This window comes from Polypterus senegalus, chromosome 2, assembly GCF_016835505.1.
Source record: "Polypterus senegalus isolate Bchr_013 chromosome 2, ASM1683550v1, whole genome shotgun sequence".
Classification (NCBI taxonomy): Eukaryota; Metazoa; Chordata; class Cladistia; order Polypteriformes; family Polypteridae; genus Polypterus; species Polypterus senegalus.
Window position 1 is genome coordinate 290,173,231 of NC_053155.1, and position 19,338 is coordinate 290,192,568.

Genomic DNA, 19,338 nt, shown 5'->3' on the forward strand with positions numbered 1-19,338 from the left:
TTCAAGCCATTTGGTTTTAATTAAAAGTAAACCTTCTATGTCATAAGACACATACATACACTTCACGCTGGCATACAGAATTGCAGTTAACATTCTCACGCTTTAATGGCTTCAGGAATGAAACTAATCACTTGCCCTCCTGCATCCCTAGCTTGACACTGGCAATAGTTTTGAGGGGGTGGTCAGCCATATCCTTTAAATGCCAGCTTTTCCCTGTGCTCTCTGCTCTGTATTTCAGCATACAACTGTTGTGAGTCTCTCTTGTTTTTCAGATGTGCCCTTGATTGCTCCCTGACTGTATCGGACTAACTTAAAAGCGTCTTTTGTTTTCTGTCAACTGTAATTCTCAACAGCGGGCCCTCATTGCTTTCCTTTATGCTGCAGGATGTCCTCTCTAGGTGTCTGGGGTGGGGGGTTACTGTGTATGGAGGGCTGGAGGGACACATGCTCTGGCCTCCTGATATCAGCCGTATGGCAGGAACCCTGCGATACAAATTGCTTTTCTTTCTCTGCATGTTCTACCAAACCTAAAAAAAACATTTTGTTGCCAACAATTCTTGCTGTTTTTGCCCTTGAGTGGGATTATGCTAAAAAGTGCATGCTGTTCATTGATTTTCTTTTTCTTCCTTCCACCTTTTTATCCTGTGACATGCTTGCTGTGTAGCAAATGGAATCACTGGCAGTAAGTCAATGTTTTTCAATATTTTCTGTCCATCAGCAGATGGGAAATAAAATAAAGCTGACCATTATTGAAGTGCAAAAGTGAATGCCAGGCACATCTGAACAGACTTGCTGTCACAATAGGATAATGAGAACCTCAGAGAATGGCTTTGCATTGACGGCTAGGCTACAGAGAACAAAGCAGTTTCTTCAGAGTGTGTTGCTCTAATTAAAAAGTGGCACTTTGTTTATTTAAAACCCACTGACGTCTTTGGAGAACGTGCCCGTTTTAAGTGGAGCAAAGAGTGTTCATTTTCAGATCAGCATGACACCGCTGCCCCTTACTAACCTCTTTCTGTTTGCTAAAGTTTTTGGTTGCCGGGTGGCCTTGAGTAAAGGCATTCTGGAGAAAAAGTTGAAATGCAAAATGGGCATGAAAAATAGTGCCAGTGGTAATGAGTAACGATTTACGGGTTAGACACTGCAGAATATTCACCCAGAAGTGGGAAACGAAACAAGCGTTTTGCACGGAGCCCCCTGACGTGCATATTTTGTAGTTGCGTTTAATTACTTAACTAAAAAAGAAACAAATCCAGGCTTGAAAATTGGAAATTCTGTGTGTTTAAAGCTTAATAGTAGACAAAGCTATAGCAGAGATATTCATCTTTCACATTAGATAGAGGGTGGTAGTTTCTGTTATCGTACAATGTGAAATTCTGTCTTTATCACGCTGTTTATTTTACGCTTGTCCCCGCTTTCTGCGGTCTGCGAGATTTGCACCACTGCCAACCCAGTGCTGTTGCCAAATCAAGAAACTGTTGATCATTTCTCAAATGCTAAACGCTGTGCTTTGCATGCCTTTCTAGGGGAACCTGTGCGGACTGCTGCTCTGCTTGGTTTAGGCCAAACTAAAACAAGCCAGCAGCGCCCATTCCTCTTTGGTGCAAAGCAGCTTGCGCCTTTGCTGTTCACTGGAGAATCGCCCAGTTCTCTGTCTGCCCGCACAAACACGACTTCCATATTCCATTGCTAAAACTCTCAAAGAGCATTGGCTTTGTAAAAATAAAACTTGCTTTATAGCTTCCTATACTGGAAAAAGAAAAGGTAAGAAGATGATACATTAGTATTAATGACAGTTTATACAGCTTTAAAGATGAAATTGATTATTAAATTTGCTCCCAGTCCTGTTCCCAAAGAGTTGCAGTGATTTCTGGTTTTCAATGTTATCAAATGACACAGTTTTAATTAAAATAATATTACATGGCTAGTAATAATTGGTAATGAACGTTTTAATTAGCCAATGTTCCTTAACTTTTATTATCTGAATGGAGCAACAGGTGATGCCTCCGTCTGCAAATGCAGGCTACCCTCTTAACGGTCCTTTAATGGCATTTTATGGTTCTTTACTTGGTTGTGTGGTTCCTCGTAGACCTATTGCTTGACAAAGCACCATTTCATTCTGGGAAGGGATCTTTGCATATGACGTTGGTCCTTTGGAAAACTTCCTCATAAGTAGGGAAAAAAAAACACTCTTTAATGTTTAGTAGGCAATCTAGCAGGGCAAAGATAACCTGAACCTGGCTGGTGTGAATGTATGCAGCGAGACCACCTTCAATGGTATCTACTCAGGGTTAATTAAAGTATGGACTCCGTTACGGATCTACATAAATAAAAGTTCTTTCTGGAATCATCATGTGGATGGGTCTTTTGGGAACCAAAAATGGCATCACTCTGAAGAACCACCTTGGCACCTTTATTTTTGAAGAGTGTATGTGGAGAGTCGAAAGTTAAGGAAAGGTTTCAGTTTCAGCAGTCCAGTGACTGAACTGCCTTACTATGGGGGACTTGATAGATTCTGCCCACTTCACGTTCTTCAGACGTACGTATCACCTGCTGCTCTTCTTGAGTCACCGTCAACCTAATTATTATTTTAATTAAAGAGATTGCTGAGTCAATGACTGATTGTCAGAATTCAAAAGCAGAAGTCACTCTCAACTTTTCCAGACCAGCTCTTTCATCCCCTTAACAGACGTTCACATATGTAGGGTAATTCTTTAAATAAAATACAATCTATTATATTAAAGATAAAGTATGTTGTTTGAACTAATTGATGCACTAGCATAATGATTAAGTACTGTACAATGTATAAGTTAAAAAGTATGAAGTATGTGAATTTGATTTTAGTGTATATTACTGAATTTGTTTAGAACAATTAAGACAAGTAGAATATTAATGAACATTTACAGTTTTATCATTTTTAATGGTTAAAATGCTAAGTAAAACTATGAATGAAGAGATTACATTTTTAATGAAGATTATTAACTTTCGGCGGCACGGTGGCGCAGTGGTAGCGCTGCTGCCTTGCAGTTAGGAGACCCGGGTTCGCTTCCCGGGTCCTCCCTGCGTGGAGTTTGCATGTTCTCCCCGTGTCTGCGTGGGTTTCCTCCCACAATCCAAAGACATGCAGGTTAGGTGGATTGGCGATTCTAAATTGGCCCTAGTGTGTGCTTGGTGTGTGGGTGTGTTTGTGTGTGTCCTGCGGTGGGTTGGCACCCTGCCCAGGATTGGTTCCTGCCTTGTGCCCTGTGTTGGCTGGGATTGGCTCCAGCAGACCCCCGTGACCCTGTATTCGGATTCAGCGGGTTAGAAAATGGATGGATGGATGGATTATTAACCTTTCATGTTAAATGAAATGAAACACCGGTGTGTGTGTTAACTGGCTGTCAGCCTGAAGACGTTTTATTATTGTAAAGAGCGGCTGCCCATTAAAGCTGCCACGCCTGTCCTTTGAACACGGCTTGAGTTACATTGTGATGTCATTTACTGCTGGTTCACCATCCTGAGTTTTACAGAAGTATAGACGCGTGAGACTTTTTAAAATTTGGAGACGTGACAAGTACTGAACTTGTTCTTCCATTTAATCAGTAGACTTCTGCATTTCTCCAGTGATCTCAGAGAGTAGGCCACAAGTGTAAGAGCACTGGAGTAAACTCGGGATTGTGAACGCCCGGCCTTTTCTGTACGGTGATCTCGTGGTCGTTTTTGTGATGTTGTAATGTGCTTCGTAAGTGTTTGTGCGATGTGATGGTACATCATTGGCTCCTACGTTTAATATTCTTTTTTCATTTCCATTGTAACCTTTTCTCTTCATTTTTTTTTCTACTAGCAACTGGAGCTGTGTCAGCGGTTGTACAAACTCCATTTTCAGTTGTTGCTACTTTTTCAGTCCTACTGCAAGCTGATTGGACAAGTTCATGCAATAAGCACTGTTCCCGAGGTAAGCTACGATATAGTGCGCTCGTATTTTACCAGAAAACACTTCAAATTAAAACATTTGCTTATACTTAATAAAAACAGTGGAAATATTAGTAGGTTGAGAGAAATTATTGTATGTGTTCAGAAAGGGGACCTTAGCATATCTGTGGTAACAATTTACAAGTGTGTGCGTCTGAAAACTACACTGTAGAGAGCAGTGATGAGCGAATCTCGTTGAATTTGCTTCGTCTCGAGTTTGACAAAATCATGGATGCGTTTGAGAATTTTGCTGAACTCCGTGAAATGCACTAAAGTCAATAGGGAAGGAGAAACTGGACTAGTTTTGAGTTGATTATAATGGTTCAGTGGTCTTTAAAGTGTCCCTGTAGGTTAGAGAAAAGTTTGCTAACTATGCTGGACCAATTAGTGTGCCCAGATATGTGATTTAAGCTGTGAGGCAGGAGTGCTAACCACTGTGCCACTGCACATCAAACAACAAAAAAAGCAGACGGGACGAATAGCACAAACATTGAACAAAGGGCCACAGACTAGCAATCAGTAAGTAAAGTCTTGATCATTGCGTTAGCAGGGTTCCAATCTTGGGGCACACATTGGCTGTGCCACGAAGCAGCGGTATGGTACTGGCTTGTTGTATTGTGTAAAGCATGGTGGGAACGTCCTTTTTGTTTCCCATGTATCTGTGCAGAGGCTTTGCACTTTCTTCTTCCATCAAGAAGAAAGAGACGCTTTGTAAATAGTAATAAATCTTTTGTTTTTATTATTTCACTGCATATTCGGTGTTTTCTGATGAGGAGTGGGCGCAGGGCATTGCTCCTTTAAGGCTTGTTTTGAGTTTGTTGCTGCACACATGGCTAATTGGCATTCAGTGTAGCCAGTGTGGTGCTGGTGCACAGGGATCACTGTTCTTTATCTGGTGGCATTACTCCTAATACTGCAAGTCTTTTGTTAGTTTTTTTTTTTTTTTTTACACGCATGTGGGATGGGAATCTGACGTTGTTTCTTAGCCTTTTTAAGTTCACAGCAATCAAAGAACCCTTGGTTGTTGATACAAATGTAGGCTCATGAAATGAGTGTGTTTAGAGATGGGGAAAAGTATTGCATAGCACTCTTTGGTGGGTGGGGAATGGTGTGGTTTCAGTAGCTGAAATGGCATTTTTTCCTCCCTTGCGACCCTGCAGTGACTTCTTGAGCATCAATCTTAGAAGGTCTACAGTGCATCCGGAAAGTATTCACAGCGCATCACTTGTTCCACATTTTCTTATGTTACAGCCTTATTCCAAAATGGATTAAATTCATTTTTTTCCTCAAAATTCTACACACAACACCCCATAATGACAACGTGAAAAAAGTTTACTTGAGATTTTTGCATATTTATTAAAAATAAAAAACTGAGAAAGCACATGTACATAAGTATTCACAGCCTTTGCCATGAAGCTCCAAATTGAGCTCAGGTGCATCCTGTTTCCCCTGATCATCCTTGAGATGTTTCTGCAGCTTAATTGGAGTCCACCTGTGGTAAATTCAGTTGATTGGACATGATTTGGAAAGGCACACACCTGTCTATATAAGGTCCCACAGTTGACAGTTCATGTCAGAGCACAAACCAAGCATGAAGTCAAAGGAATTGTCTGTAGAACTCTGAGACAGGATTGTCTCGAGGCACAAATCTGGGGAAGGTTACAGAAAAATTTCTGCTTCTTTAAAGGTCCCAATGAACACAGTGGCCTCCATCATCCGTAAGTGGAAGAAGTTCAAAACCACCAGGACTCTTCCTAGAGCTGGCCAGCCATCTAAACTGAGCGATCAGGGGAGAAGGGCCTTAGTCAGGGAGGTGACCAAGAACCCAATGGTCACTCTGTCAGAGCTCCAGAGGTCCTCTGTGGAGAGAGGAGAACCTTCCAGGAGGACAACCATCTCTGTAGCAATCCACCAATCAGGCCTGTATGGTAGAGTGGCCAGACGGAAGCCACTCCTTAGTAAAAGGCACATGGCAGCCCGCCTGGAGTTAAAGGCACCTGAAGGACTCTCAGACCATGAGAAACAAAATTCTCTGGTCTGATGAGACAAAGATTGAACTTATTGGTGTGAATGGCAGGCGTCGCATTTGGAGGAAACCAGGCACCGCTCATCACCAGGCCAATACCATCCCTACAGTGAAGCATGGTGGTGGCAGCATCATGCTGTGGGGATGTTTTTCAGCGGCAGGAACTGGGAGACTAGTCAGGATAAAGGGAAAGATGACTGCAGCAATGTACAGAGACATCCTGGATGAAAACCTGCTCCAGCGCGCTCTTGACCTAAGATTGGGGCGACAGTTCATCTTTCAGCAGGACAACGACCCTAAGCACACAGCCAAGATATCAAAGGAGTGGCTTCATGACAACTCTGTGAATGTCCTTGAGTGGCTCAGCCAGAGCCCAGACTTTGATTGAACATCTCTGGAGAGATCTTAAAATGGCTGTGCACCGACGCTTCCCATCCAACCTGATGGAGCTTGAGAGGTGCTGCAAAGAGGAATGAGTGAAACTGGCCAAGGATAGGTGTGCCACGCTTGTGGCATCATATTCAAAAAGACTTGAGGCTGTAATTGCTGCCAAAGGTGCATCGACAAAGTATTGAGCAAAGGCTGTAAATACTTATGTACATGTGATTTCTCAGTTTTTTTATTTTTAATAAATTTGCAAAAACCTCAAGTAAAGTTTTTTCACGTTGTTATTATGGAGTGTTGTGTGTAGAATTTTGAGGAAAAAAATTAATCCATTTGGAATAAGGCTGTAACATAACAAAATGTGGAAAAAGTGATGCGCTGTGAATACTTTCCGGATGCACTGTATGTGACAGTTCTGTGCATGGCAGCTTGAGCTCTGTGGTGTCATGCTGGCTGCACAGAGCGTCATGGGGCTGTTAGAAAAAAAAATGTTCACTTAAAATTGCCACACAGTGAATTTCCAGGAAAATATTCGGTTTACAAGATTACTGGCAAACACAGCATATGCTCTGCGAAAAACACTTGTGATCAAGAGAAAGTCCAACTTTAATGTATTTATCTGTATTTTCTGTTGAATAATTATAATAAACCTAAAAAACTAGTAGTTGGAGAAACTCTGCTGATAGTTGTTTGTAGTGCAGTGGACAGCACTTCTACCTCACGGCTCCGGTCTCAGTTTTGATTTACTTTTGTGTAGCACTCTTCAGTAAGTACAGGCTCAGGGTACTTGCACAAGTTTATAGCTGTAATGCAGGAGCAGAAACAGTTAGACATTGTTACAGTTTTATACATGAACATACAAATAAGATATTAAACACGTTCCTAAACAGAGTTATAGACAAATATGACAAAACTAATAATAATTGAGATATGGCCAGTTAATAGAGGAGTGGAAAACTCCAGTTAACAACATTAATGGAGCAAATAAACCTCCCAGTCAAACTCAGACAAGGTCCCAGTCCTGGAGACCTCAGCTAACTGGCCATCAGTGAATTTTGAGGTATTCTATAATTTTATAAGTTTGTGCTGGACAGTCTAATAAGAAGATTGTATTCTTTCATCCTTGAATTCCAAGACTTCCAGTATCTCTGCTGTCTGACCCATGGGCAATAATAGCAGCCTGGCAATGCTGAAGTGGCACCTGGTGCCACATTAGGATATCAACAAGAGAAAGAGATTAGGGAAAGGTCAGTCCGTAATGACTTTCACACTTCAAAATCTGCAGAGATGACTGACAAACAAAGGTCCAACATGCACAGCTAATCAGCAGCTCTAATCAGGGTATCCTAGGCTAAAGTAGTGAACCTAAGGCCTGGATTTCAATGCAGAGACCAAAGGGACATCTCTTACACAAACAACGTCACACTGCTGCTTGGAATCTTTAATAGACTGGCACCTTGAGATCAGAATGTATGCTTCGGTTTATATTAATAAGCTGAGCTTAGGAAGTATGGCTTAAGCCATTTAAAACTTTATGCGTGAAAGGAAGGATTTGGCAGTCAGTCCTTAATTTAGCTGGAAACCAGCATAAAGACATACGGACAGAAGGTATGTGCTTGTTCATTTTGTTCTTGTAATAATTCTTGCAGCATTATTTTGAATTAACAGAAAGCTCAGAAAGCTGGTGTTATGAATCTCGAGAGTTCCTGTCAGTCCTAGCTACTAACAAGAGCAAGCTCAGGATCTCTATAAAATAAAGTATTTATCTTTCAAAAAAATACCCTGCGGCACAAAGGAACTCTGTAGAGCGCAAAAGGCTAAGAAGTTGCTTAAGCAATAAGGCAGTCTAAAATCCCAATACAGAATCCAGAAAGTGAAGTCAAAAACAGAGCAGAGATTAAAAATACAGAAAAACCACAAAAACACAGCAATTAACGTGAGAACTCCGCACACCACAAGCGCATTCCGAATGTGCCACCGTGAGTTGTCTCCTGCATTTATTGGGTTGATGGCAGTCCCTTGTGTGATGAGGAACCACCCACAAAACACAAGGAACCTAACACATGCATTGGGAACAGAGCAAATCATTAACAAAAGTAACATTAATATTAATGAATAACTCAAAAATAAAGAAAAAAGGACATGAAATGAGGGCTTGAAAAATTACAACAGCTGGATATTGAACAATTTGAACACTTTGTAAGAAACGCATTGCAGTAGTCAATCATACTAGAAATAAAGGCATGAATTAATTCTATGTTTCTCCATATTTTGAAAAGTCATACATTTTCTATATTCTTAAGCTGGAAAAAGCAGGTTTGAAGCAATATTGTAATATTGGATTGGTGCCAAAAATAATGCCAACATTGCAAGGTGATTCATATTTAGGCGTGTTGAGTTCAATCTCAGTGTCACACTGATTTTTACAGCATTTTTTAAAAGCAGGTCACATTAAATACAATAAAGTCAAACTTAGCAAAACTAAATTCAATTCAACCCCCACACAAGATATAGAGAGGAAGGCCATCAGCCAGAGTAAGATTTAAGGAGGAAAATTGGGCAGATTTCATTTGGCAAAGTTTGTAATTTGTGAATTGTAGAAATATTGTGTTGATAGGAAGCTAAATTTGGAGTGTAATTGTCAGTAGAATGCAAAGACATTATCTGTGTACAGATCTCTACATAATTTAATCCCGTATGTTCTCCAAACATTAAAAACTGTGTATGTTTGAGAGGGTGGAAAAAGGCAGTTCTCATGTGGAGGTGCCACAGATAAAAGCTTCTCTATCCTGAAGTGATTCCTACATTGGTTCCATATTCTGAGTGAATGAAGGACAATTGGGCTGTTAGTATATTAACAATAACTCGTATTTACTGGTGTACAAAACAAGGAATAGAAAGAATTACAGCGGGATTTTATTTCTATTGCAGACCAGGCTTGTGTGTGTTCAATTATTTGTGTCAATGTCCAGGTTTTTATAGATTGTATATTTGCCAACAAGCAATAAAATTGAAAAGTTAGGTAGAGCCATGCCACCCTCTGCTTGAGGTTGTTGTAGGATCGCCCTTTGGATGCGAATTTGAATTGCAAATAAATTAGGTTATGTTTGAATCTAATTTCTTAAAAAAATATTTTAATGTATATGGAGATGTTCTTAGAATAGAAACAGAAGCAGGAGGGATATTCTTCTTGACAGTGTTAATTCTCCCCGCTGAAGTGAGATGGAGGGTAGACCATCTATACAAGTCTTGTTTATGTTTTTCTATGCAGACAGCAAAATTTTGTTGACAAAGAGCTTTATATTTACTCGTGATGTTTACCCCTAGGGATTTAAAATGATCTGCGATAATTAAAGGGAATATAACAATCTAATGTATGCTAGAGAATTTGCTGGAAAGAGCACACTTTTATTCAAATTCATTTTGAGTCCAGATATCTTTTGAAATTCTGTTAGTGCAGTTAGGGCTGCAGGCACAGAATTCTGTGGGTCTGATAGATACAGTACCATATCATCTAATGCCATACGGATTTAATCTTCAGTTGTAATGGTAACGGCAGGAACAGTACAAACTAAGTAAAATATGATCAGAGTTGATTTCATTTAGTGGATTAATATTTAAATTTTGAATCCTAGCACCATGAGCGGTAATTAGATCCAAAGTGTGATTGTGATATGGACTTGGACCCTTAGCAACCTGGCAAAACCCTACTGAAATTAGCAGGTGTCTAAAATAAAATAATAAAGGTGTCTGTTCCCATGTCTATATTAATGTTAAAATCCACTACCAAGAGTATATGATCATAATTTTTTATATCTATGTAAGATAAGCAGCTGCCAAATTCAGTCACAAACAAATGTATTGCTCAGGCAGGTTATACATTAGGGCCAGAATTGTGCTAGATTCTGTTTTAATATCTAATGAACACCTTAACATTATGAAATATACAGTTCATCAGATACAACTATTTCAAGGCAGTTTCCCCGGTCAGTATTTCTTGATTTGTAAAGGAAGGTAAAATGAGTGAGTGCTGCCTCAACTAAATACATGGTGTCAGATTTTGCATAACCAGTTTCAGTGACAATACCAGGCTGAGTATGTGGTATAATGTCATGAAAATTCTAAACATCTGATAGATCCTTGAATTTCTTTGGTAGCTAGCAGATATTTGTAATTGAATACTCACAATAAACTGCATCCATTATTGGAACTGGCATTAATTACTGATTCTAGGTCGGTCGTTTATGAGTGTGGGTGTCCTGCAAAGGGATTGGAGTGCCATCAAGTATTAGTTCTTGGCTTGTACCTGATGCTGCCTTACGTGTGCTGAATAGAATTTGTACATTATGTTATTAATGTTATTAAATCAATAAGCAACTATTGAAAATGTATAATGTTAACAGCACTATATCAAATAAAACTTTGAATTTTTATGCTAGCGTACAAGCCACTTGACAAAGTATAAGAACTCGGTGGCCATTCAGTTCATGGAGCTCATTTGATTAATTCATAGCTGATATGCTCGTTTGGCTCATCCAGATACTTGATAAAAGCAGACTGGGTCTCTGGTTGAACTTGGTAGTCTGTTCAAAATTTCAGTTTCTCTTTATGTAATAAAACTGCAGTGTCCTTGTGTATGTGGTTCATCATTTAACTGAGGGAATCCCAGTGGATCGGCTTCATATGTGACTTTGGACATTTTCAAGACCAGGATGAAGTCCTCATGCTAACTAAAGAGATTTAAGTGAGGACAGGCCCTGTAGTCCCATGATGCACCTAGCTACTGTTATCTGTACGGCTCCCAGAGATGCTCTGGAAGTAGTCACCAGGTGGACTTTCTAAGGAAGAAAAATATTTATCTTCTGTATAAGATAAGAGATTCACTTATAATTTACTGCTGAAATTGTCAAAGAGGATGACAATGGCATAGGAATATATTTCTGTTCATTTATAAATGGATCTAACAGAAATTTTTCTGCCTTAGAACCTAAAATCCATTTGGGTCTTATCAAGGTAGTTGTGCTTTCTTCTAATTTTATGTGTTTTTCCCCCACATGTGCAGCTGCTAAACATGTCCAGAGAGCTGAGCGACTTGAAGAATAGTCTGAGGGCTGCTGCCATTCATGTAGCGAATGAACTGCCCAGCAGTGAGAACCCAGCAACTGAGCCTATCTTCTCGTCGTCTGAAGCCGCAGTACAGTCCGTGTTGGAGTGCCTGCGAAACAGCGAGTTCACAGCCGCAGTCCGCTACATCAGGGAGTGCAGGTGAGAAATACTGTAGGCGGTTGCCGGGCTTTTCTTGTAAAAAGGAAATTTACAAAAGGAAGCACTGGAAGATGGACATCTAAATAGTAAGCAATAATAATTGTGGCCACTCAACACAAGAGGAATGACGCTTGGGAGATTCTGGGATGTCGAGACTCTCTGCTTGCAGAAAATGAGACGTTCATTTTTATTTTAGTTTGAAAATCATTTTTATTTGTTCTACCTATTGTTAAGGTTTGCGGAGTAGCACAGTGGCTAGCAGTGCTTCCTCACAACCCTTGAGTCCTGGTTAAAATCCCAGCCTGACCTCTGTCTGTCCCCCACATGTATGCGCGTGCCTGCCACATTGTTGTTCCTGCTAAAGATGTGTCTGTTAGGTTAGTTGGTGATGCTGCTTTAGTCCTGTTAGCATCTGAGTGGGCCCTCCAGGGGTCTGGCGTGCTGTCCAGGGATGCTTCCTGACTTCCTGTCTTGCATTCACAGCCCATCTCAAAACCCCCATAGCATCTCGATGGAATTTATATCCAGGCTTTGACTTGGCCATTCCAGGACACTCGATTTCTTTCTTTTCAGTCATTCCTGGGAGGATTTGCCAGTATGTTTAAGGTCATTGTCATGTTGCATGTTACACTTTTGGTTAAGCTTCTTCTGACAGATTATCTCACATTTTTTGTAAAATAAAGGATTCATAATGGATTCTATGATGGTTAGCTTCTATGATGATACACTAACCAGACCCTGATGAAGCAAAGCAGCCCCAAGCCAGAACATTCACACCACCATGTTATACAGTTGCTATCAGGTTCTTAGGGTCAAGTGCTGTCTTTGGTTTTCACCAATCATGTCTTGTGGTACTGTGGTCAGATAACTCTAACGTTGCGTTATTTGTCCAGAACACATTGTTCCAGACGTCCTGTTCATTAACAAACATTACGCTTAGATTAAATAAACTTTATTATTTATTACTATTATACTACTTGCCCTGATGCTCTTTCTAGACAGTAAAAGTTTCCTTCTGGCACACCTCCCTTGTAGATCTAATTCTAATGGGAGACTCAAAAGCTACCTGTAGGTCCCCTGATGAAATTCTGGAGTTCTGAGAGACTTCTTTCAGCATCTCGTGTTCTGCTTTCGTGGGGGCGACCTGGCCAGGATAAGTTGGTAGTAATTCAAAGTATTCTCCTGTCTTCTAGACCAGAGGTGGTGAACTCCAGGCCTGGAGTGCCGCAGTGGCTACAGGTTTTCATTCTAACCCTTTTCCTAATCAGTGACCAGTTTTCACTGCCAATTAACGTTTTCCCCCATCACTTTAATAGCCCTGTTAGAAGAGTTCAGCCCTCTGAATTGATTCCTTCATTAAGTGACAGCCAAGCAGAAATGAGATGTGAAACGAGCTAACAGAGGACCATCTGGACTGGGGCTTCAAACTCCACCCAATTTCACTCCAATCACTTTCTTAATGAGAAGCCAATTCTTGCTGTTCATTAAACCCGTTATTTAACTCCATGGCTTGTTGCTGCTCTCATTCTACCACAGCGCACGTTTCGAACACTGGTGTTTTTCTGTTCTTTCTAAGAGCACCAATGTCAAAATGTTTTGGTGACCTGAGAGATCAACCTTACCAAGACCGTTACCTTTCTTTAATTTCAGACTTGTGAATGGGAACCCGATCAAATCGGACTACAAATTCTATGTTTGTGAAATCCATACTTTCTCGGCAAAGAATTATTTGTTATTTTAAGTCCTTGAAATGCTTTTGTTATCATGGCACTGATTTGTGCTTAAAATAGACCTTTTCAGGGCCGATGTAATAATGAGCTTCCTGTTTAAAACGGGGCTGCAAGACATGAAATCAGCTCTTCGGCACAACTTATTTGATTTTTTTCCGGCAAAAAATTTTCAAAACAAACCGTATTTTATGACTCTAATCAGAGTCGGAGTAATAATTATGTTGCCGTGGTCATTTTAGATCTGAGATCGGCTAAAATTTAAACAATGACCGTTGTTAATACCCAGCCGTCATTACTCAGTTTGCCAATAGATGTCAGAAGGACGGCTGCCAAAACCAAACTGCCCAAATATAGATTTCGACGTACCAAGCAAATGGCGATACTTTCTAAATTACTTACGGTTCTGGAGCTGTCGTAGGGTTTAAGTCAGTCGACTATGTTAGTCCTGGAAAGTACACCCCACCAAACCAACATTCCAAAAACCAGCCAAACTTACTGTTATCTGCCCGAACCAACACCGACTTACTATACTCGGCCGTCCAGCGGGGTCACTGAAGCATTCGAACATTCTTAGCCAATCATGCAACACTGCGTCCGCGTGTGCCACGTTATGTTCTAACCACAGAGGCAGGGTCTCATTGCATGGTTCTAACTTGTATTGAGCCGAGGTATTGACGCAAACACCATGCATACAGATAGTATCAAATTATATATGAAGATATTGTGTGATGGGCACAGGGGAGCTGGTCATGTGGTGGCTTGTTTTGTGTCTCATTATTGTTTGGCTGCTAATTAAAGAAAAAGAAACAACAAAGAGGCCTGAGTCAAGTTAATTAAAAGAAGTAATCGGCAGCAAAAACTGGTCACTAATTAAGAAGATGGTAAGAATGAAAACCTGCAGCCACTGCGGCACTCAAGGCCTGGAGTTCGCCACTCCTGTTCAAGACCAAAGAACCTCAATCACAGTCTGGGAGGGCCGCAGTGGCTGCAGGTTTTCCAACTGGTTTCTAAATTAGAACTCAGTCCTTGCTGATAATAAAAGTTGGTATTTTAACTATTTGGCTTCTTAGTCCTTTCATTCCTCCAAGAGAAATTTTAATTACACTGTAGTGTTTCCCTCTCTGAGAACATTATCTGTGTTTTGTGGACAAGAACAGAATTAAACTTAACGCTCCTTCCAATTCTCCTCTCATTTATTCCTAAACATTTTTTAACTCAGATGCTTTGTGGTGAATATGTGCAACTTTAAAAGAAAGCACGTTAACTGGAGAGCTGCTGGTTTATTGGTTCTCTGCATTTCATTGTTAACTAATGTCTGGTTAAGAAAACAGGCAACAATTAAAACTTAAATGCAGCTGCCAAGAACTAAATTAGTCAATTAAGGGTTCTGGGTTGTCAGAGGCAAGATAATAAAATTAAGCCAAAAAGCGTATTGCTTTAGTAGTAAATAAATGGGTTCTAATTAAGAAAGTGGGTGAAGCCACTGCGGACCTCCAGCACTGTAATTGAGGACCTCTGCAGATTCTGCAACGTAACTAAAATTTGTCTTTAATGATTGAACGCGCTAACAAGGCATATAGTTAAGTACCACGTGTCATTATCAGCAAGGACTGAGTTCAAATTAGGAAACTGGCTGGAATAAAAACCTGCAGGATTGTGATTGAGGACCCCTGGTCTGGACAGTGAAATGATTAATTTGTTTGAAGGTCTTTTTAAACCCCTTCCCAGACTCATAGGCATTTACAAGCTTCTTTTTGAAGGCCTCTTTCAATCCAGGCATGGTGATAACACACACTTCAACAACAAAGAGCAAAGAAAAGTGAATGTTTGAGGTGTGAGTAAGATGGATTCAGACAAGATTCCCTGTAATGATGTCCTAATCATTTGTGCTGGATTCTAAATTTAGGTATCTGAGGAAGTGATAAATGTAGGGGTGTTTGTTTAAATTGTACAGTGGACTACAAAACGTAAATGTGGCATGATGTTTGTTATATCACCTTTACTATAGATGTTATTTAAATGAAGATCAAATCTTGGTATATCCACATATGTTACAAAAGAATAACAATTCACTTATTATACAGTCATGCAATGAGAAGTCAAGCAAAATGACACCTTTTATTGGCTAAATGAACCGATTACAATATGCAACACAGGCCCCAACTTCTGGCAACTTGTAATCTGTTCGGTTAGCCAATAAAAGGTGTCATTTTGCTTGACTTCTCATTGCATCCATAGTAATGGCTGACACAACTACAGTATATGCAGTGATGTTAAAGAGTAGTTTTGCTCAGGAGTCCACTCATGATTACACCCTCCCCTTAACTACTTCTCCTCCATGAAGTGGGCAGAGCAGCCTTCTCTGCCATTGTCCTAAGAGGGAACTCCTTCGGCCCAAATGTCTACTCACTATCAAGAGGCCTCTTGCACAACAGCAGGCTCTCCCAACCTCACCACCCTGTCCAGAGCGTATCTGCGTCACTGTGCCATTTGTCTCTGCTCAACAGTTCTCTCAGGGCGACCCCCTCCCTCAGCCAGCCTACGTTTAGAGACCACAGCAATGGCATTCAAAACCCAGGACCTTTGGATAACAAAAATCTTTGTTTAGCAGCGTTACCAAAAGAGTTTTCGATTAGCACAACAACATATGCTTCAAGTTACTGATGGCTGGTGAATCAGCAAAAGTTGAGACCCTGAGTAGTTTATCACCGCTGACAAGCTGCATTCACAATGTCTCAGAGAGAAAACAAAAGAATAGAGAGAAGAAAGCAAGGATCAATGATAATGTTTCAAAAATTATATTATACATATATATATATATATATATACACATACATACACACACATATATATATATATATATATATATATATATATATATATATATATATATAAATATAAATACTTTTTAAAAACCACGCTTATATTCAGTTAAAAAGTGTACTAAAAAGTAAAAAAATAAGTGTCAAACATCACTCGTCAAATAAAAGTGTGGGCGCTTTTCATCAATCAACATTCAAAAGACACTTCTTAAAATCGTAGCATAAGCGGCCACTCTTATTTTACAGGTGATGTATGACAGACTTATTTTTTTACTTTTTAGTACACTTTTTAACTTAATACAAGCGTGTTTTTTAAAAATATATATATACATATATATATATATATATACACATACATATATATATACATACATATATATATACATACATATATATATATATATACATATATATATACATACATATATATATACATACATACATACATACATATACATACACATATATATATATACATACACATACATATATATATATATATATATATATATATATATATTATTATCAACATTTTAGCCTTGGGTTTGTTTTTAGTATAATTTTGTAATCAGTATTTTAACACTTCCTTTAATATTTCTATCCGTTACTAGCGCCATCTATTGGTGAAATCTTTAACTATCTTCATATGAAAATGTAATTTCTTAGTTAACGTGGATTAATTGATCAGTTAGTGAAACTGATTATTGATTCATGTATTGTCATCGGAAGTGAGCAAGTGTGCAAAATTTCAAGCTATTTGGACAATAGGAAGTGGGTTAAATATCGATGAAAAGATTTGTATCAGACAACAAACGGGTGAAGTGAAAAGAAGTGTGGTAATAAAATAAAAAAGAATAATAATAACAATCAAATATCATGATGTTTATTGAAGTAAAACATTTAATGTGTTTGATTTGCAGACGTTTATGGCCCAATGACATCTTTGGAAGCCACGCTGAAGACGAGGTCCAGACTCTCCTCAACATTTACTTCAGGCACCACACCCTGGGACAGACGGGCACCTTTGCACTGGTGGGGTCCAAGCAGGACCTGTCTGAAATCTGTATGAAGCTGATGGAGCTGAACGGAGAGATTCGGGACATGATTCGCCGAGCTCAGGGTTATCGGGTCGTCACAACCTTTCTTCCCGACTCGAGAGTTTCCGGCACAAGTCTCTGACAGGAGGACATGGTTTCCTGCCTTCTGCTTCCGTTTGGAAATGCTGCAGCACTGGAGTGAAACCTTTCAACGTGGCCTCACTTTTGGAGAAACTGGCACATGCTGTTGTGGCGATCGGTACTTTTGAGTGTTGCTCTGGCGGAACATTTTCAGGTCACTGGATGTGCAGCAATACTGTTAGTGCTGAGGCGACGTAAACGGAGGCTGAAGAAATGACATTGACTTTGCTCCTATTGCACTAATAATTATTTATTATTTCAAGGAGTGTCTCCCACTTGCTACTGAGTGACTTTTACACTTTATCAGGATATACCAAAGTGATATTAACTTCTTTTGCTTCGAATATTTACTGTATTATGTGTTTTAGAAAGGGAGTCTTCGCAACTAGGAGACGAATCTTGTGAAATTCTGCTGATACGAGTACAGGCAGAATGAAGCTCATTTCATAGTCGGGTGAAAGCTGAGGGCCTGTGTCTTTGTGAATCCAACCCCAACCGAACTCTCATTCATTTCATGACCCGTGACGAGTAGCCTAGTAGGCGCTGTGGTGAAGCACTTTTAGGTTGCCAAGCTACTGCTCTACAGAGACAATTTACTTACTGTATGTGCGCTCCTCTCATTGCTTAACGGAGCAACTTCTGGTCACTTTTTTTGTTTTTTTATGCGATTGGCTGCTTTCTACTAAGTAGGTACTTTACTGAATTTCAGGCGTATTTCAAAAGACGCACGCTTCTTGGGGTGTTTATTGGAAAGAAGTCACATTTGGTCATCCCGTCTTTTTAAACTGCGGAGCATGCCTATTTTGTGTACTAGAAGATTGGATTACACAACTCTTCAGACTCAAATTTGAGTTCACACCTGTATATATCGTGAGTACTAGGGTGACGGGTGGGCCTCTTGTGCGGCTTTAAATGTATTTATAATTTGTGCTGTCGATTAGTACAAATATCTGCGCATGTAAAAAAAAGTTGCATATGGTAAACACTTCCATTAGGAAGAATATAAGTATTTTTTCATGTTGTAAATACTATCTTGAGATTTTGTGAGTGTAAATGAGTTGTTACACTCATTTAACAAAAACCCATGTGTGTGTTTTGTGTGTATTATCCATACATACACACACCAAATAAAAAAAAAAATAGTTTCATAATATCAGGATTAAAATACTTACCCAAACTGCATTACAGAAAGCATACAGTATATTAGAAATGTTATTTTTACACATGCTGTTTAGAGTAAACAAATTGTTCCTGCTGCCAATAGAATAGAATATAATAAATATATATCAATACATACACATGTAGACACACACATACTGTACATGCAGAGTGAAGTTTCAAAGTACGCATCTGATCATTTCTGTGTATACATCTGCACATATTCAGTCTGTTGTCACATTTATTTAAGTGTGTATTTGAAACACATTTTTAAAATGTATGTATCCCATAAGGTTAGCCATATACAACAAGAATTTGTATTAGCAGTTGTGTTCTACCTACAGTATGAAGTCAATATTTTACCAAGATATCACAGGATAAGTCGCACAGTACCTTACATTTAGCTTTCTTCTCCCAGGCTGTATTTTCCTTTTTTTATGTCTGCTTCAACTGCCATGTAAAAAGTTGGAACTTATTATCACATTATTTATTTCAGTGACTTTAAAGATTAAAAACAAAATAAGGAAAAAGTTATTCATCGGCTTTGTTGTGTTTTTCAGCTACAAGCTACATAAGTCACAGAAGAGAAGAGATTTTATTAAATACTAGCCGATTACCCAGTGGCTTCGCTCACTGAGTGCAAGGGAAAAAAATAAAATGTTGTATATAAATTATTAAACAGTAAAACATTAACATGTACAAAGTAAAGATACATTGAGCAGTACTGGCGTGCTTCCGGGTAAAGTACAGTACATTTTAAAGGCGCTATAACACAACAGGTAAGTAGCACTAACAGCAGCTTAAATGTATTTGGGTCATCT

General features: G+C 39.3%; 1 protein-coding gene across 11 annotated transcripts in view; it reads left to right on the plus strand.

Moving 5' to 3' along the window:
- The window catches only part of LOC120523983 (protein furry homolog), a 468,780-nt gene extending 449,729 nt beyond the window's left edge, over window positions 1-19,051 (plus strand). For 8 of the 11 annotated variants that reach the window (XM_039745747.1, XM_039745746.1, XM_039745738.1 and 5 more), the window contains 4 exons: window positions 665-682; window positions 3,827-3,937; window positions 11,427-11,629; window positions 17,102-19,051. In XM_039745747.1, coding sequence (XP_039601681.1) covers window positions 665-682; window positions 3,827-3,937; window positions 11,427-11,629; window positions 17,102-17,360 — 591 coding nt within the window. In that variant the 3' untranslated portion in view covers window positions 17,361-19,051. Of the gene's footprint in view, window positions 1-664; window positions 683-1,526; window positions 1,765-3,826; window positions 3,938-11,426; window positions 11,630-17,101 lie in introns of those variants that run through there. The other 3 variants (XM_039745740.1, XM_039745748.1, XR_005632732.1) reach the window with 2 other exon arrangements.
- Window positions 19,052-19,338: the final 287 nt, after the last annotated feature.